The sequence below is a fragment of the Sciurus vulgaris genome, assembly GCF_902686455.1.
Source record: "Sciurus vulgaris genome assembly, chromosome: 8".
NCBI lineage: Eukaryota > Metazoa > Chordata > Mammalia > Rodentia > Sciuridae > Sciurus > Sciurus vulgaris.
Window position 1 is genome coordinate 5,561,911 of NC_136468.1, and position 23,277 is coordinate 5,585,187.

Below are 23,277 nucleotides of genomic sequence, written 5' to 3' on the forward strand. Positions count from 1 at the left end.
TCCCTCTTTCCATGTGTTCCTAGTCTCATTTTCTCTCTTTATTGTCTTTGTCAATCAGATCTCTTTCCCCTTCCTGTCACTGTCACCATGGTGAACCTCATAGCAATTCCTGTGACCCTAAGGAACTTTAGGCATTAGGGGAAGGGGAGTTCACACAGAGAGGCCACCAGCTTCTTTCTTCTCTCCAGCCCCAGCTCAGGGTCAAGTCAGGTGGTACAAAGGGTCACCAAAGGACACCCAGTGTGAGAAGTGTCAGGAGACCTGTGGGCAGAGCTACAGATGGGCACAGACATGGAAAAGCAAACTCAAGCAAAGAGAAGTATCTCAAAGGACAGAAGTGCCAACAGGAACAAGCAGGAAAGCCAGCTTGGAGAACTAAACTGAGATGCCCAGGCAAGTGAACTGGACCTCAGAAGCACAGGAACCCAATCAAGCTGTCAGCCCCAGGACCTACACTGGAGGCAAAGGAAGGAGCTTGGCCCAGCTCAGCCAAAGTCAGTATGGACAGGCACAGCTCTGTGTGAATATCTTCCTGACGTAGCCAGGTCAGCTCATCTGTTTGGAGTAGAAATTGGGTTGTCAAAGGCTCCAAAAGCAGAGAAGTTCCTTGGAGGCACCAGGACCGAGTGAGTCTGCCGAACAATTGCCAACAGTGCGCTTTACCTCAACAAGGTGGGATGGAGTCCTAACTCTTTGACAGCTCACACTGCTAATGCTCAAGATCTGGCAGCCTAAAAAATTCAGCTCCAGATGAGCAAGGAAGGCTTAGGAATTGTCATTGAAAGGGGAAAACCACCAGGCACGGTGGTGCACACCTGTGATCCCAGCGGCTTGGGAGGCTGAGGCAAGAGGATCACAAGTCAAAGTCAGCCTCGGCAACCTAGCAAGGCCTTGTCTCTAAATCAAACACAAAAAGGGCTGGGGATGGCTCAGTTTTTAAGCACCCCTGGGTTCAATCCCTGGTACAAAAAAAGTCGGGGGCAGGTAATAGCCCTTGATGGAGGCAACTCTGCCTTGCGTCTTACTCCGTGTTAACAATTCCATGAGGTTCCAGGCGTGTCCTCCAATGCCACTATGTGGAAAGACTAGGGGTTTTTTTTAACCCTTAGTTAAGGAAAATGATTGGTTTTTCTTTCTCCAAAAGTTCACAGATACCTCCAAGTCTGGGAAGATGTTATCCAAATACCACTGGAATGACTTGCACTTCAATTGTTTTCTCAATTTCACACGTTCACTAACGTTTCCATAGGCCCTGAATTTCAAAGCAGGTCTCCGGTGAAAATACTGCTCCTAAGTAAACAAAAAGAGTCATTTCATTAAGCCAAACAAATCTTTGGTAATCAGCATATCAAGTCCAGCAGCATGTTTTCAACATCTGAAATAAACCAGTAAACCAACCAACCTTCTCAAGATACAGCATGGGACCTTAGATTCACTCACCAGCTCAGAGGCTTGGGATGTGCCCTGGCACAGGATGCAGGAAGACAGCCTACTTCTCAGGAGCCAAAGATCCCAGCTGCCTACTGCAGTGTCCCTTACTCTTTCAAGAACAAAACCCCTCACTTCCTGGTCCCAAAGGATACTTCTATCTTTTCAGAATGGGGGTGGTGTGGTACTTAAGGGGGAATGAACTCTATGGGGAGACAGCCTGGGTTCCAGTCCTGACTCTGCCATTAATTACCTGTGATCTTGGGCGAGGTTCTTGCACCTCCATAAGGTTGTTGCAAGGACCCAGAGCTCTGTACATGCAAAACCCCTGGGAGAGGAAGGCTGGCACATAGCACGTGTCATGTCTGTTTGGTCCTCATTACCACACTCGGTCAGGGTTTCGTATTTTAGGGTGAATGCCTAATGGAAACCATCAGTCCCACGTTGAGAGAGGCATTCTAAGTAGACCCAGGCCTCAAAAGCAGAACCCCTGCGTTTTCGTCTATGTGACGCTGACACCTGGTACTAGCGTTGAGAGGGTCCCGTTCACCCATGTCAGTGTGCAAGGTGCCTGCCCCTGGTGATCCAGTGGTGATCGAGTCCTTGGCCATCACATTCTGCAGCCTAGTTTCCAGGGTGAACTGGCAGGGGACGTGATGGACCTGAGAGTAAGGGAGGTGTCATAATTTTGGAGGGAAGGAAGGCCTGGATGACCTTAGGCAGCATCTCCCCGTCAGGGCCCTCTCTTGGAACCTGTCACTCATTAAGTTTCCTAACATGCTGTGTCATACAATCTGCTAATTTTATACCAAACAGTGTGTGCTTTTAAATTCACTTTTGGCAGTATCTTTTTTGACATTTTAGTAATTGCTGTCAATTCAACTGGTAAGCCAAGTCAAGTCAATCCAGCTGCCCAGATCTATGACCCAAGTTCACAAGAGGAAAAACAGTCAACAAATGTGAAAATAACCTCAGGATGTTTCATAACTAAGTGAATGCAATTCAACACAATGGGACATCATTTTTAACCTATCATACTATGCAGCCTAATTATGACCAATGTGAGAGATAGTTATTTTCATATACATTTGATGACAATGTAGAAGACAGCATAGACATTGAGGACAGTTTGGGCACATCCATTAGGATTTAAAATGCATTAAGTCATGCATTAACACTCCCACCTGCAGCTCTGGGAAATCCTCCCTGAACAACACTTGGTCATGTCAGATTTTATGTTTTTCCAATCTAAGTGTAAAAATATCTCATTGGTTTTTATTGATAGTTCTCTGATTACAAAAGAAATCTAGTGTTTTTATTTTCATAACTTAAAAACTTGGAATCACAGAGACATAAGATGCAGACCAGGGTGTGCACTGCCATGGAGAGACTCTTACACATTTCTCTTTATCTAACGGAAATGAGGTCTCATTGGAACTCCTGTCCTTACTTGTTTGGCATGGTGTCAAGGTCCCAGCAAGGGGCCTACCCCTTCAGGAAATGCACAAATGGAGGAGCATCCCTTGGATACAGAAATCTTTGTTGGCAAGAAAAGAGGTTCTCACAAGGTCCCCAGACCAGTGAAAATGTAGCACTTGAGGAATCGGTAGTGGGGGAAGGAGATCTAAAAACTTGCACCTGAGGATAGAGCAAGGGAGAGGCTATTCGCTTTGGAGTCGGGGGCAATTCCTTGCGTGGAAAAATAGATCTAGGAGAAAAACAAAAGATTGCATATATATGTTGGTTGGTTTACTTCTGAGAAACTCTACTATCCCTGGAAACTAAAAATTTTAAACATGAGTTGCAAATCTAGCAGCTTAGAATTAACTGAGAACAGGACTGGAGATGGGTGGATGAGTGGTTGAAGGGACGCTGCTAAGCTATGGAAAATAGAGAAAAGAACGCTTGGATCTGGGAGCTGCAGAAGGCATCTTCCCAAGAAGCCCTGCTGGGGCCCTGGTGTGCCCTCTGCTCAGCAGGTGCTCCTGACCTTGTATTCATCCAGCCAGACGTGCACCACTCGGAGGGAATTACGAATCATAGCTGCCTCTACTGTAAGATTTCTGTTTACATTGTGGTTCCTAGTGACGTGTCCAACTCGAGAGCAGGGAATTATATACAGTTGGCCTCCACACATCCAGATCTAGAGAAAAGAAAAACAAAAACAATATTAAGGTATTGTTTGCTAGGAATAGACCATACTGCTGGACTTTTTTTTTTTTTTTTTTTTACAAACATAAATAACAATGTTTATTGTTTCTTATGTCACTGAATTCTTTCAACAGTCTTACAGTGAAGATACTCCAGTTATACCCACTTTATAGGTGACGAAACTCACATATGGATTGTTAAGAAGTTTGCACAACAATGTGGAATAGTTAAGTGGCCTAGCACCGCGTTCAAATTTATGAAGTCTGACCTGAGAGCTGACACTCTGAACGCCAAGCAGCTCTCCTTTCTCACACTGAATATTGCCAGATGCAAGCAAGAGACGAGAGAAATGCCAGTCCTGACTGAGAAGTTAATGATTCATCCCTTTTGTATTTAAAACCTAGGACACTTATTTTTAATAACTTCACTACATGAAAGTAAGATAAAGTCTTTGAAATTTGATGAATATAGAAAGTACATATAAGAAACAAAATTCATTTCTCATCCTAGCGTTCTGAGCTAGTCACCATGACTGAGGCCAGGTGTGGTGATACATGCCTGTAATCCCAGGAGCTTGGGAGGCAGAGGCAGGAGGATCACAGATCCAAAGTTAGCCTCAGCAAGTTATCCGAGGCCCTGTCTCAAAACTAAAATAGAAAAAAATGCAGGAGTGGGGATGGCAGTGGCTTAGTGGTTAAGTACCCCTGGGTTCACACCCGGTCAACAACAAAAAAAGAAAAACAAAACCATAACCCAGGACATGTACTGACACAAGCACACCCAACATGAAGATAACTGGCTTTTTTCATTTGATGTTATACAAAATTATTTGAAAAGGCTTATATTTTTTGAACATTTTGGTGGTTTCCAATTTTTATTGTTATAAAAGACCACAACATGTTTATGATATGATTTTTGTGCACACTGTTTGCACATCTACAGTATGTTTGCTGTAGCAATTCTGCTGACTGGCGTTTAGTGACTCTCCATGGTCCTCAGGTCACCAGTATCAGCATCACTTGGGAACTTGGTAGAAATGCAAATCACTGGACACACCAGATCAACTGAGCCAAATCCCAGCAAAGAACTGCAGCCACCCCAGCTGACCCAGCACTGGCTGAGCCTCCAGGTAACCTCAAAGGTAGAAGCAACACCAACAGAAACCAGCCGTCTGGCTAACACCAGAACCACTTTAGCAGATGAGCTAGGAGGGAAAAAACAATCGGTTGCTGTTTTAAGCCACTGTGCTTTGGAGTAGTTGTTACACAACAAAACAACCGATACACAATACAGCCATTTTTCTGCTAACACCAGCTTTATTTATTTGTTTATTTATTTCTCTGTCCACTTAACTGTTCATTCTAGAAACTTGGAAATCTCTTTCAGTAAACATTGGCTCACTCCCCTCCCTCACCTCTGGACAGGCCATTTTCCAGACACACTGATGCTGGGCTTGTCTTTTGACATGCCTCAGCTGGGGAAATGAAGGCACAGGTGGCTCTGCTATGTGGTTTGGCTTGATTTCTGAAGTCCCAGCCATTCAGTAGAACAAGAACATACATGAACCCCTGCTATTGCCAGAACAATGATCAGAACTCTCAGACCCAGAAACCAGAGCCCAGCACAGCCAGCCACATGCTGGCCTTTCGTTATTGGACTGTGGCAGGGGCCAGAGCACCTGGCCTCGAGGTTGGGCTGTGGACGGGAGGTGCTCAGTTGGCTCAGAGTAGAGGTTCTTTCACAGCAGATGAAGAGAGAGTGCACTGTGTTGACCACCAGGTGCAGAGTGGCTGAATGCCAGCCAAGTCTCAAGGGATACCTGGGGGAGAAGTCTGGCCAGGACAGAAACCTCAGGACACCTGCTTAGAAGCAGCAGCAGAAGTTCCTGTGAAGGAAACAGAATAACTGAACAGAGGATGGATCTGGAGCGTGGCTCTGAAATCCAGTAAGGCAAAGAAGACTGGTCTCTGGGATCCATGCTACTGTGACCTCCAGTAGATGGAAGACCAAAGCGATCCATCAGGGACCAGTGACAGTTCCTGGAACGTCACAGGATGTCATCTGACTAGGATGAAGAGCAATTGAGGGGTGAAGATGTACGTGCTGGTGCACAGATGATCCTCAGGACAGGGTCGGGGCAGCTGGCATCGTTGAGTGCTGTAACTGTTTGCTAATTTACATATTTATTTATGACAAGAGACCCCCCACACATGCTTAAAGATATGAAGGGGCAATAGGAATGGAGTGGTTGCAGGCAGGGACAATGAACACCTCTGAGCAGCATCTTAGCTGCCCTTTGCTATCTGTGGAGAGTGGAATACTCTTACGTTTCAAATATGCGTGTGTCATTCACAAAAATGATTCTATTGAGACCTGGGATGAGGTTCTACATTATTAGTTGCTGAAAGGGGAAATTCCTTCTACAATATTCCCAGAGAGCAATGTAGTAATATGATAATATTTACCCAAACAGAATAAAAGGTGCCAAAGATTTAGGTGTTATAAAATCCTGCCTGGACCAGCCAGGGGAGGAGGTGGGGGAGAAGCAATGGAAACAGCGAGCAGAAGGAATCACTGTGCAGATTCCTAGGTGCGCAGCGAGCAACCTAAGGCATGAGGAAAGAAGTCTGTGCTTAAAAGAAGGGAAAAATAAATGAAATAACCAGCCAAAAGAAGGAAGGAAGAGAGGGATGAGATATAATCCAAAACAGAAAAAAATTGGAAAAAGAACACAGCTACCAAGACAATAGAAAGAGAACTTGCAGATTAAAAGTATATTCACTTGCTAAAGTATACATTCAAAATAACAAAATGGTGAGAGAATTTAATATCGAATGTTTTCCGTTTTTGTAAGGAGCCCCATACATCATCCTATGTATGTGACACCGGGGTTCTCCTGGATGCTCAGGGAGGAAAATTGGGCATAATTACCACATCATTTTACATGACTAAAAGTCAAATTTTACTTTCTATGTAAAAAGGTAACTGTTTTTTTTAAAAAGTCTGATTACCCTTAGTGAAATCTCCACATTTTCTCCTCCCATAAAATCCATGCCCTTGTCGTATTGTCCAATTTCGTAAAAAAAATGCCTATTTATAGCGAAAATCCCTCCAGCCATGGCAGGTGACCTGGGAAGGAGAAATAAAGCTGAACCCAAATCCACGGACAGTAATCAAGAGTTTTCCTAAAAATTATATTGAATGTTAGTGTTACTTACAGTTAGAAACTAGAAAACAACCATAGCAATACTAAAATTAACATAGAGCTAAGTGTGTAAAAGCACTAAGCTAAAACTACAGCTGCTTAAAAGTAGGAAATGACATTTACTGAGCTCTCTCCAAATCACATGAGCAACATATTCTTCACATGTGTGTTTTTAGTTGAGCTATAGCAACCATCCACATTTATTGGGCACAGGAGTGTTTTGATACACGTGTGAGTTGTGCAGTGTTCATTCAGGTCAGTGAACATGTCCATGACCACAAGTGGGCATCTGTACTTCATGACGAGACATTTGAGATTCCTTCTTCTGGCTCTTGTGGAACATACTTTACTTGATTCTTGACTGCAGTCCCCACCTTGCCCTGCAATGGAACTCCCAAACTTATTCCTCCTGACTGCAGCTTCACCTGGTTGGCTGACCCTTCCTCCTCCCACCTTCCCCCCTCCCTCACCAGCTTCTGGGGACCACTGTTGGACTCTACTTCCTTGAGATCTGTTTTCGATCCCACCCATGAGTGAGGTCCTGTGGCACTTGTCTTTTTGCATCTAGCTCATTTCCCTTGGTACAATGTCCTCTAGGTCCATCCACATGGTTGCAAATGACAGAAGTTCACCTTTTTATGACTGAATAATATTCCATTGTGTTTCTATACCACATCATCTTCATCCATCCGTCAATGACCACCTAGAGCTTGATTGTTGGCTCTTGTGAGTAGTGCCGCAATAAACCTGGGAGTGCAGATGTCTCTTCAATGTACCCATTTGATTTCCTTTGGGTATATAGCCATTAGAGGAATCGCTGGGTCATGAGTAGCTCTATTTCTGAGGAATCGCCATACTGTTTTACATGACCTATATTCCCATCAAGTGTGTATAAAGCTTTCCTTTTCTTCACACCCTCACTAGCACTCTTGAGACAGGGCCTGACTAGATTGGTGTGGCTGGCCTCAAACTTGCCATCCTCCTGCCTCAGCCTCCCAAGTCACTGTGGTTACAGCTGTGCACCACTGCACTTGGCTCCTTTCAATTCTTTTGTCTTGATTTCACCTTGAAGTCAGAGGTAAGGTTGCTTATCAAAGGTAGGGTGTTCAGGTTGGGGCAGCTAGGTGGACTAAGGGAAGAAATCAAGATTGTTTCCTAGCCATTGGGGAAATGAGTGACTAGGCACTGCAGAGCAGCATGAGGGGTGGGCATCAGCGTGTGGTTAGCGTTGGCGCACATCTCTTACGTTTGGGCAGAATACATCAGCTCACACAGAAGAACAGGAGAGAGGGTGGGGTTGGTTCTGCATGAGCTGTGCAGAGCTTGTGGCAGAAGTAAAGTGGGCTCAGTCACTGAGGTGCAAGCAAGAGAAGTGAATGCATAGGTCAGAAAATCCAGGACACACGAGAAAGAAGAAAGTCCTGAGCGGTGAAAGGAGAAAGGAAAAGACCTGTGGTCTGGATGGTGCCTGAGAAGCAGAGCAGACAGCCTGCCAGGAAGACCCTGCGTGGTCCAGGAGAGGATTCTGTGTCCAGCAGTCAGAGCCGAGAGGCCGGAGAGACACCAAGGCAGAGACGGTAGCCAATGAGTGTCACATAGCTAACTTTGTCTATATGTGTACGTCTCCTAACAACCCCGTGAAGTGCTAGTCTCCAGGTGTTACAGGGAAGGAATCAGGTGAAAAGAGGCTTGTGACTTGCTATAGCTGAGCAGAGGAGAGGTGCAGGTCAAGGACCTGCCAGGTTACAGTGTTGGAAGCTTCATGTGATTTGTGAAGAGGGATGAGTCTGGCACCAAGACGTCCGTGAGGAAGCTCTTCAGGAGTGGCCTTGTAAATGCAACCGTAAGTCCCAGCATTCAAAACAACGAAATGAGAATAGCAAATTCAGCTGCTCTTATATTTTAAAAACACTTTCCAAGGCAAACAAGCTAGGAAAATCATGCTCATTTCAGCCAATGAAATCAAAATGGAAACACTTAGATAAATATTTTATACGTGTATTTTCCTCTGGGCTAACTTGGCCTTTTCTTCCTGGATCAGCATACAAGTTGCTCCTGAGGACTACGTCCAGGTTCTAAAGATGGGACTCAGGAATAGAGGCATACTTTCTAACCACAGTGGTTTTCCAAACAGGGATTTGCATTTTCAATTATAGAAACTTAACATCTATCAAATTCTGGCACTAAAGCATTTAAGAAACAAGCAATGAAGCAAAACCTGTAACTTCACAAGGCTCCGAAATCCAGCAAATGTTGGAAAGATTCTTTTTCAGATCCCAATATACATATACCATTTCCCCATAGCCAGAAGAAATCTCACCGGATTGGTTTACTTGGTCCTTCTGGTCCTTCCATCTCATAAGAGAAAAGTTTACCCCATTTAAATAGCAGGTTCCAGTCAAAAATGCCCCTTACAAGAGGAGAGGCCTTATATTCAAAGGTCATCTCATCGATGACATCAATCAAAGGACACACCACCATCTTGGGGTCCTTGGAGATGGCCTGCAGCAGGGGCTTCAGCCAGCCTCTGTTCACCTCGCAGTGGCTGTCCAAGAACACCAGCACGTCCCCTGGGGAGGCAAGAAGAGACCAGCGCTAGTCCACAGGGCACGAGTCAAGACAACCCAAACCCAGGCAGGATGCAGAGAGGCCCTGCCGAACCTTCCCACGTGTTTGTCCTGGAGGACACAGAAAACACATGCTTCATCGTGTCCAAACAAGCAGGACACCATGTGCCATCGATATTCAGAAGAAGCAGCAAACTGGGTTAGAGACCATGCTGGGGAGAATCCTGAGGAAGCAGGTGGAACCAACTGGGCTTCAATTATTTGAAGTCATGTTAGCTTGGCCTTCACTGACCAATTTCATTTAGCAAATTCTTCCTGAGAGGGTGCTTTCTCAGCCTCCAGTTTGGGGTTTGGGATGCAAAGATGCATAATACTTTCACTCTGAGGTCAAGTTTTGTTGTTTTAACTTACAGCCTCACATCCAGTGTTATTTATTGTGGTGCCAGGGATCGAACCCAGAGCCTGATACATCCTAGGCCAGAGCAGAAGACATGGGAGGAGCCAGGCCAAAGCCAAGAATGTACGTACGTTTTGTGGGTTCCAATCAGGAGGGACTTCAAATTTCAGCTATTTATTTCCCCGGGTTTTTCTTCCACTGAGCTACAACCTCAGCCCCCAGTTTTTTTTTCTTTATAATATTTATTGCTATCTGTCCATCTGTCCATTTGTCTGGGTCAGTTTGCTGTCCAGTTGCCCATGGATTGCAGGAACTGAGAACTCCTTTCCTTTCCACAGGCCCCTCAATTGATGTAAAATTTTCCACATTAATTTTTCACCAAATTCTCTTACAATCTTGTTTTGGGTAAAGCCCATCTTTGTAGAAGCCACTGCTTCCTCAGATGTGTTGACGACGTAAAGTTCCTCCCTCTCCTATATGCGTCAAGCCAACATTTGGAGGCAATGTCAGCCACTGCGGTCAAACATTGTGCTTTTGGGAAGCTTACTGCTAATATTTCTTCCAGTTGTCCCTCAGATAAGGGCCTCTAGAGAAAACCACAAGGAACCTATTTAAACCAGCCAAATTGCCTGGCTGTTCTTCTAGGTGACCTAGAGTGGACCTTGCTCATTATAATCTCAATAAAATGCTGAATCCCCACCCAGAGGCATTCCCATCTGCCAATTTTAAACAAGCCATGTGTGAAGCAGCGCGTTCTTGAACTGCACGTGTGTGGCAGTTGTCCTGTTTGCGCTGCACACTAGTCACTGCAGTATGGAGACAATTCCCTCACCTCCTTTGCTTGGGGAAGTGATGCTTTCTGACTTGCACTCACCACAGTGTGGACCCATGGCATTTGGTCAGTAGCATTTCCTTGTTACCCACGGCTCCTTCCAAACCACAAAGTTTCTGCTCCCAAGGGTGGTCATGCAGGGTGGGGTGGGGAGACAAAACCGTAATCCTTTCCTCTAGGTGTATCGCAATCCATCTGATGGCAACGCTCCTTCTCTCACTTCTTCTTCACTTTGCAAAACCCCTGCACACCCCCTCATCCTCCTCGGTGGAGCTAGCGACCTCATTTCAGATCATAGTTCTTCAGAACGGTTCTCAGCTCCTGGAGTCTGTGGGACAGCAAACTGACCCAGACGAATGGACAGATGGACAGACAGCAACAAATATCATGGAGAAAAAGAACTGGGGGCTGGGCCGTGGCTCAGTGGTGGAGCACTTGCCTAGCACGTGTGAGGCACTGGGTTCCCTCAGCAGAACATAAATAGATGAATAAATAAATAAAAGTTATTAAAAAAAAGAAAAAGGAAAAGAAACTGGGGTGAGGACGATAGAGAGGAATCGATGCCTGTTTTGTTCTTGTGTTTTCAGTTTTCAGTTGACTGTTATCAACTACAGTCTGAAAATACTAATTGGAAATTGCAGAAATATACTATTTGCAAGTTTTAAATTGCAGCTCTTCCAAGTAGTGTGATGAAATCTCAGCTTCTCCTGTTCTGCCCCACCCAGCACAGGAATCATCCCCTTGTGCAGTGTTTCCATGCTGTATATGTCACCTTCACGTTAGTCACCTAGTAGCTTTCTTGGGTTTCAGACTGATTGTTGTGGTGTCCCAGAACTTGTGTTCGAGTAACCCTTATTTTACTTAATGATAGCCTCGGAGCACAAAGAGAGTGAAAGAGAAACACTGGTACTATTTGTCAACACTGAAAGACATATAGGAGAAAACAGTACTGCATGTATGCATAGGGTTCAGTACTACATGTGGTTTCAGGTCACTGGAGGTCTTGAACATATCTCCTGTGGAGAAAGGGGGACCACTGTGTAAAGTTTGTGTTGACATTCCAACAGAGACCACATTGTGTTGGTGGTTTGTACTGAGTTTTGAATAATGATTATGTATTATCTTTGTAGTTAAGAGAACATCTCCACTGAGCAGTCCAACTTAGAAAAAGAGAATAGAAAAAGAAAATCAAATTTTCCTTTTATTTGGTCTTCCATTCAATGAAAAGGTATTACCTGTTAGGGACTGGGGACATTCAATTGCAATGTGGACTGATAAAATGTCCTTAAAAATGACCTATCTTTTTCTAGTTTAGTGTTCTGCACACACCCTGTGATCATTCAGTTTTGGTGGGAAGTTTGAGAGGAAGAGGCACCTTCATGAGCTGCTCAGATCCCACAAGGCTTAGCTGCCCAGCTGTGTTGGTGTCTGATGCCCTTGGCCACCATGGTGACCATGTGTGCAGTGATAGCCTGTCGCAGCATGAGGGGTTCATATCTGATGACTGGTTCCCTTACCTGGATCTGGAACCTCCCTCATCAGCCCTGGGTCTGTGATCACCCTTCAGGAGACCCTGTTGGGACATGTGGATTGGACACCTCCCCGCTGTCCAAGCTTTGGGATCTACTACAGTTTGGTCAAGGTCACATTCCCCAGGGCCCTCTCAGCCAATGACTAAGCACAGTGTGTGTGTGTGTGTGTGTAGGAAGGGGTGCCAGAGATGGACATCCCGGCCATTCCGGATCCTTCGATCCTTCCAGGCAATCTTTGCATGGGGCTCTGCACCAACCTCTAGCCTTTCCGGGAGTCACGCTGCAATCCTGAGCTCTTCAGTCCAACCCTCCCCCCTCCTCCCTCCACGTGGGCCAGGCCAGGAACTTCAGCCAGTACTTCTCCCCTGTGCGTCTCTCCTCCCCAGGCAGTTCCCCAAATCAACTCTCTCTCATTTCATGGAGACCTCTGCCTTCCAGAGACCTTGAACTGACCCCACCTGCTGTCAAGTCCCCTGTGGGTGGGACCCACACCTTCCAACCCCTGTCTTTCTCTCCTTAATCCTGTACGGTGTGGTTCCTGTTGCATCTCCTGCACTAAAATAACTCATACTTTGTACCCAAGGGAACTCAGTTGGTAACAGGGGCTGACATTATGACTTTTGCAAAAGAATATCTTCCATTTGAAATGACTTAACATTTTGCGGCAGACCACTTTCAGAGGCAACAGAAGGTCAAAGGCTCAAGCCTGCCGACATGGGGATGGGTCTCGAGGGCCTCATGGGCGTGGGGAGGCAGAGCTCCATAGCACGGCTGTGGCTCATGTCCTGAGAGAAGTTCATACCTGAAGCATGTCCTGCTCCAATCATCCTGGATCGAATCAGCCCCTCTCTCTCCTTGTTTCTAATCAATTTGATCTTTCCCCGAAAAATATCCAGGTGATGCTCTAGTTTTTCTTTCAAATCATCTAGAAAAATATCCAACACTTAACAAGTTACAAACAGCAGCTATAAATTAAAACAAGTTAGTGTCATTATGATTGATTCCTAAAAACAATACTATTTCACAAAAGTTTTGACTTTAAAATTTTGTCTTCTGTAAGAAAAGTGATTCATCATCAAAATCACCTGGTAAAAACACCTCTCCTTTCAAAATCACTATTAAAATTTTAACAGAAAAAGACTGAGTCATGGCACTTTGATACTACTGACCAGATCATACCGTGATCAGCTGTGCTTCTAACTCTGGGGTGACTCTTAGGCAAGCTGCCAACCCACTCAATCCCAGTTTCCTCATCTGTAAGAAGGGGTGCCCACCATGTTCCTCTAGTGAGAGAAAGAGAGCTATCATCCCACACAGAACCAGGTACCTAAAAGTCACTCAGTATTTAAGGTTAACACTGTGATGAAGGAGGAAGCCCCAGCCAGGTAGCATGGACACGGGTTGTAGAGTTCAGAGCCCTGGAGTGTGGATGTGGAGTGGGATCGGTGGGAGCAGGCTCAGTGATCACGGCAGAAGGTGGAGTGCCCTTCCTTGTCTCTAAAGCCTGTCCGGGGCCTGCTCAGAGGCATCTCAGCTCAGCTCTCTGCAAACCTCTCTAGCATCCAGGACACAGTGGGCTCTGTGAGCCCAGACTTGGAGCAGAAAAACAATACTGGCAGCATAATTGCTGACCCCAAGAGGGGGGCTTGGTCATGTTGTTGGTTGGCAACCTACAGGGATGGGATGATAGGAAAAGATTGAGGGTGTACATTGACAGTGTCTGTGGGAATCAGACAGGAAAGAGGCTTTAGCTCAGCAACTGCCCGACCATCCATGATGAGGCCATCGTGAAGCAAAGGCAGGGTGTGTTAGTCCTGAACTGCAGCAGAACCCAATCCCTTGTCCTGTTTTTGAGGTTCTGCTTGGGTCTAAAGCCAAGACCAAGGAGGAATGGAGGTGTCTGTTCTGGCAGCACTGCCAGGTCTCAGCCTTCAGCAGTGACCCCTCTAGCCTCTTGTGGAGGGGACCAGAGTGCACAATGAATGTGTGAGCGGGCTGCCAGTTACAGATGGGAAGTCTGCCCCTAATGCATAAGTTAAAAGCCAACCCCGTGTGATGGTATCTGGAAGTGGGTCATGAGGGTGGAGCCCTCCTGAGTGGGATCGGTGCCCTTATGAAAAGAGGTCGGAGAACTCACTTGATCACTTCCTGCCAGCGAAAGGTCCATGTGTGGACCAGAGAGAGTGCCCATGCCAACAACCTGCCCTCAGACTTCCAGCCTCCAGAGCTGTGAGGAATCAGTGTTTGTTGCCTAAGCCACCAGGTCTGTGGCATGGTAATAGCCGTCCCAACAAGGCACAGATCCCTCCAAACACAGGGCGAGTCTGAGAGGCTGGCGACACTGCGCTGTGGTCACTCCCGGAGCTGTATCCCCAGGGCACGCAGGTACTTCCTGGTACTTCTGGGGAGAGGGCAGAGCTGCTCTGCTCCTGCCCCCTGCACCTGACTTTACTGCAACTCCTGCTCAGCAACTTCCCAACATGTTCCTCCGTGCCGCTGAGCAGGCGCGTGGGTGACCTGAGCTGCAGCGGGGCCGGGACCGCTGTCCACACCCCTCACACGCGTGAGGCTGGAGAAACAGGCCTGCACCACAGATGCTGGCTACTCCGTGGAAACGATGTCATGCGTGGTAGGTGCCTGGCCAAACCTGAAATTCCAAAGGTAGTGCTAACAGCTTGAGCCTCATTCTAGAGCCACCTCCGGTCGTTCCCCACAGGCTGGACTTCCTGGGATGTGGTCTTTTCTTGCTCTGCCCATTCTTCCTACAGTTTCTCCTCAGCTTTTTCCTTTCCAGCTCATAGGAGGTCAGACTCAGTGGGCTGGGTGGACTGTCCCAGCCTGAAGTCTGTTCCATATTGGTACTGTGGCTTTGGCATGCCTAGCTCGCCCAAGGCTTGTACTCAGTTGTAAAAGAGACATCTAATTTCAGATTCTAAGGGTCCTTAAGCAGATTTTGCATTCCTATCACAAGTCCTTAAAAACCAGTGTACGAAGAGAAAAAGCACTTAGCTGCAGTTGGTCTGGTTGGCGTTCTCCTATAGGAAGTACCTGGATCAGGTCCTTTCCTGGCACTGAAACTCAAGAGCTCCCCATATTTTAGAGTGACATCTGCTCCGAGGTCACTTCATCCTGAAGTGATCTCTGAGGACGAGGCTGGTGTTCCCAGGCAGATCCTGTGGAAGCCCATCAGGACAGGGCCAGGTCCTCCAGATCCACCATGTGCACTGATGGCACCCAGGGCAGAGCCCACCTGCCACCCCCAAGAGGACTTTTGTGTAAATCACTCAAGTGCCTGAGGGAGGGCACCACCTTCATGGCAGGTCAGACAACCCAGGTCCATCTTACCGTACTCGCTCTTGTCATCGACCAGAATAATCTCCTCCAGGAAGAGGGATGGCGTGAGATACATGACGCTGGTCACAGTGCGGATCAAGGCATAAAATTCCTCATTGTAGAAGCAAATGATGACACTGGCACTGGGCAGGCGCATTGGGTAAAATCTCTTAAGACATCTGCAGGAAAAATAATAGGAAGAAAACGATCCATCCAAAGCCTTTCACGCTTTGGGGTCTCCTTCAGACACCCTTCCTCATTTCCATCCCCCCCCCCCCGAGTCCCTTATTGATGATCATGACTGACAGTGATCTCAAAGTGCAAAAATTAAGATACGAAACTTTCCTTGATTTCTTATATTGTTCTACTATTTTGGAGATCATTTCTCCCTTCATGATTGCTTATGCTGATGCTGTTTTGATAATCCTAGTTCTATTCTAGATATAAGCACAAATTATATCCACCTTTTAGCATCTATGGTAAAAATGAATTACTGAACTCATATACATGTTGAAAGGGTTACATTGAGTTTATTGTACCATCTTCAAAGAAAACTCATTCTGCATTATTTAAAAATATTTTTTAGTTGTCAATGAACCTTTGTTTTTTATTATATGTGGTGCTGAGAATCCAACCCAGGGCCTCACACATGCTAGGCAAGTGCTCTAACATGAAGCCCCAGCCCCAACTGTGCTTTATTTTTACATTTGTGTTGTCTACTGTAGCAAAAAATGCATATGGTGTAACTGAACTTCTAAGTATTCAAAAAAAAAAAAAGTTTTTTTTTTATCTTGTGCCGATTGAGGTAAAACAGAACTCCAGTAATGTGCATTATTAACTATTTTTTGTTTGGACAGTTATATTCCTATTTGGTTATATTTTGAAATATTTTGGTTGTAAATTACAGAAACCCAGTGGAGCTTCAGTTAGTGAAGGAGGTACGTTGTAGGGTGGCCTGTGTCTCAAGGACCAGCGTAGGAAGGCAACTAGAGGCCTGGGGGCCTTGTGGATGGGCCTCCCCTCTCTGCTCTTATCTTTACATCTGAGACTCATGAGGAGGAGGAGGAACCTCAAAGGGAGGGTCAGTGAAGGGACAGGTGTGAATTCTCAGAGCTGGTGCTCTGTGGGAGGCTTCTGAGTGGGGACAGTCCCCCTCTGCAGCGTGGTTGTCCCCCGGTCAGCTCCGCAGAGCAGGAAATGTGGATGGCGTCAGCATGTGGTCCAGCACCTATACATTAATAAGGGTCTTTTCTTTGGCAAGACCAAAACCTCAAGGGGAACGAGTCCCTGGCTCCATCTGGCTCAGCTCCAGCCCTGGGCTAATCAGCTAGGGCCAGTCGGTGGGGTTAAGATAGAAAATCTCTGCCCCCTGCAACCTTGCAAAAAGGGGACCGTTTCCTGGAAAACCACAGGGAAGGAGGTGGTGGGGAGGCAACGCTGGAGGAGCATGGACGGTACCTCCAGGACACTCGAGCACCGAAGGCAACGCGGGAAGGGATGGCCTTGTCAGGGCCAGAGGAAGATGTGCAGGGTGTGCTTGCTGAAGGGAAGCTAGCGCTGTGCTGGAAGGATGAGATGGCGGTGGAAGAGCAGGAAGCCATCGCCACCCTCAGCTGAAACCTCAGGGGACCTGGCTTTGCAGAAGCAGGCAGGAGAAGAATTAAAAGGCCTGAATTCCAATAAGATCACTGAGTTAGGAGAAGAAGAAGTGGGGAGGGGGCGGGAGAGAGGGTGCGACTGAATTCATGGGAGAGTCCTACCAAGAACCAGAGTGAGTTCAGGGTGAAGCGTGCTGCTGACGTCACCTCTGCAGGATTACATTCAGTTGGGGCTTGTCAGCCTAAGAAGAGATAAGCTATGTCCCTCCACCGGATGATGGTGAAGGAGCGTGGAGCGCCTGGTGTGTGTGTGTACACGTCTCTAAAATTACTTAACAAACTTGCTTTACGGGAAAGTTTTTTGATCTGAATCAATTAAGGGTAAAGTAACTTGGACAAAGCCTGGGTTTGGTCATCCTGGTGAGCCAGTCTGCTCTGAGCCTATCACTGAGATCCACACAGTGTACCAAAGCAGGACCATATGGTTGTAGTGAGTCCCTGCCCCCAGCCACAGTGAGGGTCCAGTCCCCAGTCTTCAGAAGGTGGCCCACCTTGGAGACAGGGTTATCCCAGAGGTAATTATTACAATGGGGGTGTTGGGTGGACCCCAGTGAAGGTGGCCGGTGTCCTTACACAGAGTGGAGATTTGGACACAGTGACTTGTGGGCAGGGGGGCGATGACTTGAGGAGCAGAGGCAGAAGATGACCATCTGCAAGCCGAGGAGAGAGGCCCTCCATCCGGAATACATAGAGAGCCCCCAGACCCGAGAATAAGAAAGCAAACGACACAATTTAAAAATGGGCCAAAATACTTGAACTTCAACAACGGAGACATACAGATGGTAGACAGACAGATGAAAAGATACCCAACACGACGACTCCGGAGCAGAACACAGATGAAGCCACAGTGAAACACCATGACACCCCTACCAGGGGTCCTAGAAGTGAAAACTGGTGACACCAAGTGCTGGCAAGGACGAAGGGGCTGGAACCCCAAGAGCTCTGAGGAGAAGGCTCGGGTGCACCTGCTCTGGGAGAGCGGCCGCTTCTTAAAAGGTCACGCACACACCGTAAGGTCTAGCCTTTTCATTCCCAAGTATTTATCCAAGAGGGAAAAAATCATCTGCCCATCAAACTTGTCTAAGCATGTTCATGCCAGCATTATTTCTCATAGACAAAAATCGGCAACAATCCAACGGTTTATCAAAAGGTAAGCAAATCGTAGCGTGCCCACCCTGAGTACCACTCAGTGAAGAAGAATGACCCCGGGATGAGCAAGGTCGCTCCAGGCATCTCTCCTCCTTGAATGTCAACAGGAGCACACACACACATGTGCCAGGGTGTCTGTGACATACTAATGAAAAGGAAGAAAGATTCCGAATGAACAATGTAATGTTACGTCCCAAGGAACGAAGAAGAGCAAGCGAAGTTCAAAGTTAGTCCAAGGAGGAAATGACAAGGGCCAGAGCATGCATACATCAAACAGAGACCAGGAAAGCAGTAGAAGAGAGGAACAAAGCCGAAAGGTGTTTTTGTTTTTGTGGTGCTGGGGATGGAACCCAGGACTTCCTGCGTGCTAGGCAGGTGCTCCACCACAGAGCCACTCTCAGCCCAAGAGCTGGGTTTTGAAAGGATGAACAAAACTGTCAAACTTTTAGCTAGACTAACGCAAAGAGAGAGAAGACTCAAATAAGTAAAATCAGAAACAAAAAAGGAGACCTTCAAGTTGACAACACAGAAACACAACGAATCAAGAAACTACTGTGAAAACTACAGTCAACAAATCAGATAGCCTAAAAGAAATGGGTAAATTCCTAGACACAAACAAGCTACCAAGATTAGGTCAAGCAGAAAGTGAAAATCCAAATAGACAATAATGAGGACATTGAATCAGTAATAAAATTCTCTAATTGAAGAAAATGTCTCAGGATCAGATGGCTTAATTACTCAAATGTTTTGTATTCTACCAAACATTTAAAGAACATGACCTTTCTCACTAAAAAAAAAAAAACAAAAATTGAGGAGGGAACACTTCCATACTAATTTTAAAAGGTCAGCACTACCCTGATATCAAAGCCAGACAAGGATGCTACAATAAAAGAAAATTATAGTCCAATATTCCATATGAGCACAGTTGCAAAAATTTGCAAAAATCATCAATAAAATACTAGCAAAACAAATTCAATGGCACATTAAAAGACCCATTCACCACACTGAGTGGAATTTATTTCTAGAATGTAAAGATGGTCAAACATGCAAATCCACAAATGTGAAAGGCCATATCAACAGAACGAGGGGCGAAGGTGGTGGGATCCTCCGAGAGGTGCAGAAGCAGCACTGGACAGAATCCTACGTCCCTTCCTGACTTAAGAGGCTCTCCGCAGGTTAGGTATGCAGAAAGCACGCACATCCACACGGCAAATGCCAAACCGCAAGCCCAGAGCTCACGTCCAACTTGACAGCAAGAGGGCGAAAGCTCTTTCTCTAAGATCAGGAAAAGGATAAAGATGCATTCCTGTCGCTTATATTGAACATAATACTGGAAGTCTTAGAGCATTCAGGCAAGATAAATTAACAAAAGGTATCAGAAGCAGAAAGGAAGAAATTACATGCAGATAGTATGATCTTATATGTAGAAAATTCTAAATACACCACCAAAAAACAGTTAGAACTAATAAATTCAGTGAAGTTGGAGGACATAAAACCAACATATGGAATTCAAGTAGCATCTCTACACACTGACAATGAACTGTTCAAAAAAGAAATGAAGAAAACAGTTCTATTTATAACAATGGAAACAAAACAAAAACAACCACCTAGGAAAAAATTCAACCAAGGAGGTGAAAATCTGTGCATTGAAAACTAAAAGACACTGATGAAAGAAATGAAGACACAAGGGTACCCCATGTTCACGGCGTAGAAGAATTCATATCCATACTACTAAAGTGACCGTAGACTCTATCCATTTCTATAAGAATTTCAATGGCATTTTTCACTGGAATAGAAATAACAATTGCAAATGTCATATGCAACCACAAAAGATCTTGAATAGCCAAAGCAATCATAAGTTTAAAGAATGAAGCCAAGACAACACATTGCCTGATTTCCAAATCTGCTACGAAGCTAAAATAATCAAACAGCACCATACTAGCATGAAAACAGACACACAAGCCAATGGAACAGAAGAGAGATCACCGAAGTCAATCAGTGCATTTATGGCCAATGGATTTTCAAAAGAAAGATGCCAAGAATGCACCAAAGGAAGAACGGTCTCTCTAATAACTGATGTTGGGAAAACTGATACACACACACACAAGGGTGGAATTAGACCCTCATCTCACACCATACACAAAAATCAACTCAGAATGGATCAAACACTTAAACATCAGACCTGAAACTACTAAATGACTGGAAGAGAACATAGGTATGGGCAGTGCTTTTCTTTAGATATAATCCAGCAAGCACAGCAGCGAAAGCAAAAGCAAACCAATGGAATGGTGTCAGACTAAAAATCTGCATAGCAAAGAAAATAATAAACAGGGCAGAGAGACAGTCTACAGGTTAGGAGAAGATATTTTCAAATCACATATCTGATAAGGAATTAAAATTCAAAATGATGCAAGGAGTTCAAACAACTCAATGATAAGAAAACAAAAGACCTGATTAAATAACCGTCAAAAAAAATCTGAATAGACATTTTTCAAAAGAAGGCAAAAAATTTGTCGATAGGTAAATGAAAAAATGCTCAACCTCACTCATTGTCAGGGAAATTCAAATGAAAAGTACAATGAGAAATCACCTCACAACTGTTAAAATGGTTGTTAACAGAAAGGTGAAAGATAAGAAGTGCTGAGCAGACTTGGAGAGAGGGGCCTCTTGCACAGTGTTGGCAGAGGGCACAGTCATTGCGGAGAATGGCCTGGCCTGGCTGTGCCACTGGGATATATATCCTATGGGTAGGAAGTTGGTACATTGGGAAGATATCTGCACTCCAAGTTCACTGAAGCGTCGTACAACATCATGATGTGGAATCGACCAAAGTGTCAATGGATGAATGAATGAGAAAACGTGGCACATGACTGCAGCAGGATCCTATTCAGCCCCAGAGAAGAAGGCTCCTGGTCATTTGCAACAAGTGGGGGCCTGGAATTACCTCAGGCTAAGTGAAAATAAGCCAGGAACAGAAAGACAAGTGCTGCATGATCTCACTTCTGTGACACCTGGGCACCTCACACAATGGACCTCAGAGAGGCAGAGAGGCAAAGGGAGGCTGGCGGGCCTGTGAGGTGGGGCGGTTGGATCAAGGTCACCAACTGCCAGTTAGGAAGAAGCTCAAGAGCTGTGGTACAGTGTGGTGACCACAGTTAATAACAATATATTGTGGACTTGAAAACTGCTAAGAGTAGAACTGAAGTGTCCTCTAACCACATGCAAAAAAAATAAAAATGTGTATGAGATCATACATGTGTCAAATATGAATGATTTAGCCTTTCCACAATGTGTGTGTGTGTATCAAAACATCATAGATGTATACAATTTTCATTTTCAATTTTAAAAATTTAGAATTTTAAAAATAAAGGCAAAACTGAAATCAAAGTTCTGTTTAATGGAATAATAATACAGTCACTACAATAACGGGTAGAAAACTGCTTGGAGTTGGATAGGGTAGTTACTCCTAGCAGGTAAGTGTTTCTTTTCCAACATGATGGGTTAAATAAGTTAATATCTTGAATACTAAAACTGCCAAGTCCACTCATCTTTTAGACAGATCTTTCTAAATGTTCAGCTTTTTCTTAATAAATCATAAGTGACAGGAAGGTAGCCAAGGCAGTTGCAGTGTTTTAGATGAGACTTGGCAGAAAGAAGTGATGGAGAGAAAATCATGACCCAATGGCATTCAAAAATAGCCATCCTTTGTGATAGTTAAACATTCAGCTGACTAAAATGTTGTCCTCTAAATTCAGACTACATACTATGGTTTAAGTACATTTATTCTTTTTCCTTTATGATGACCCAGATAGGTCGTGTCGTCCATGCAAAGACTACATCTCTTGGGTATGTCATATCACCAGGGGCATTTCCGGCTTCAAACAGTCGTGCTGCACATAGGTCACAACAAGACAGCATGGCCTCACTTTTCCCTGCTTCCTGGGACTTGGAGCTTATCTCTGTGTTTCTCGTAGATCCCATATTCCTTAACTCAGTTACTCTTCTTGTAGTTAAAGGAGAATATCAGACCCCTTTGTCTGGGAACCATTAACTTAAATGATATGAAAAAGGTGTTAATGTGCAAATGCTACAATATGGAGTTTCAGTTTGGAATGATGGAAAAGTCGTTAATGCTACTGACTTGTACATTTAAAAATGGCTAAAAGTTAAATTTTATATGAATGTTAATGTGAATTTTATATTGAGAATGAACACCCCACTTTGACCAGAAGCCCTTACTGGTGACTGAATAAAAAGAGCCATGGGCATCTTAATTCTCAGAAACCTCTAGAATGCACTCTGTGCCAATGGGGACCATCCTCTACATTATAAACTTTGGACTCTTGACATAGGATCTTGACATTGTCTAGCTTCAGGTCCTAAAAAGAGGAATCCACACGACTAGACTTCTACTATGCTGGAATTAAAATCTGGTTAGTTACTATATTTTTTTAAAAATGGAGAAGGAACATACATGGCATTCCTGCTATCCGGCACAACTCTCTGGTTGCCCAACTTTTTACTGAGGATAGAATTAAGTCCATATTTTAAAAATCCATCATAAAATTCTGGGTCTGTAAAGTTAAAGTTTTTACCTGCAAGAAAAGATAATTAGAGTCACTTAGGGAAAGACTCACAACTGTCATGGTGAAGCTGGGTGAAAGCAACTCTATCCCAAACTCCTTTTATAACAAGCAGAGTCATTTTCTTGGAACCTGATTTACCAGATGACAAGGCTACAGTGGGGCACACAGAGATTTACACAAATCAAAGTGAACGTTTTACAAAGTATAGTCATTTAGTCTTCTGTGGAAGGAAGTGCTCAGCCCCAGGTGCCATGATGATTCTCAACTGCAGAGTAAGATTAAAGCAATGGAGGGATTGGGGGAAGGTGGGAGAATGAACTCCAGAATCCCTTGCCCAAAATTCCATTAGAGAGAACAAAACATGGTGACAGAGGACAATACCAACATGCCAATCATAACACCAAATGGAGTTGGGCCAATTTTCCTATTAAAAGATGAA

The 23,277-nt window shown here is 45.0% G+C and overlaps 1 protein-coding gene across 1 annotated transcript; it reads right to left on the reverse strand.

Annotated features, from left to right (window-relative positions):
- Positions 1 to 881: 881 nt before the first annotated feature.
- Positions 882 to 22,863, reverse strand: GALNTL5 (polypeptide N-acetylgalactosaminyltransferase like 5; the record flags this gene model as incomplete). Its single annotated transcript, XM_079152648.1, has 8 exons — positions 882 to 1,290; positions 3,419 to 3,571; positions 6,591 to 6,708; positions 9,105 to 9,354; positions 12,915 to 13,037; positions 15,458 to 15,624; positions 16,904 to 17,007; positions 22,723 to 22,863. Coding segments are annotated over 8 exons (1,248 nt in total), but the record flags the coding sequence as incomplete, so codon positions are not given.
- Between the last annotated feature and the right edge of the window lie 414 nt (positions 22,864 to 23,277).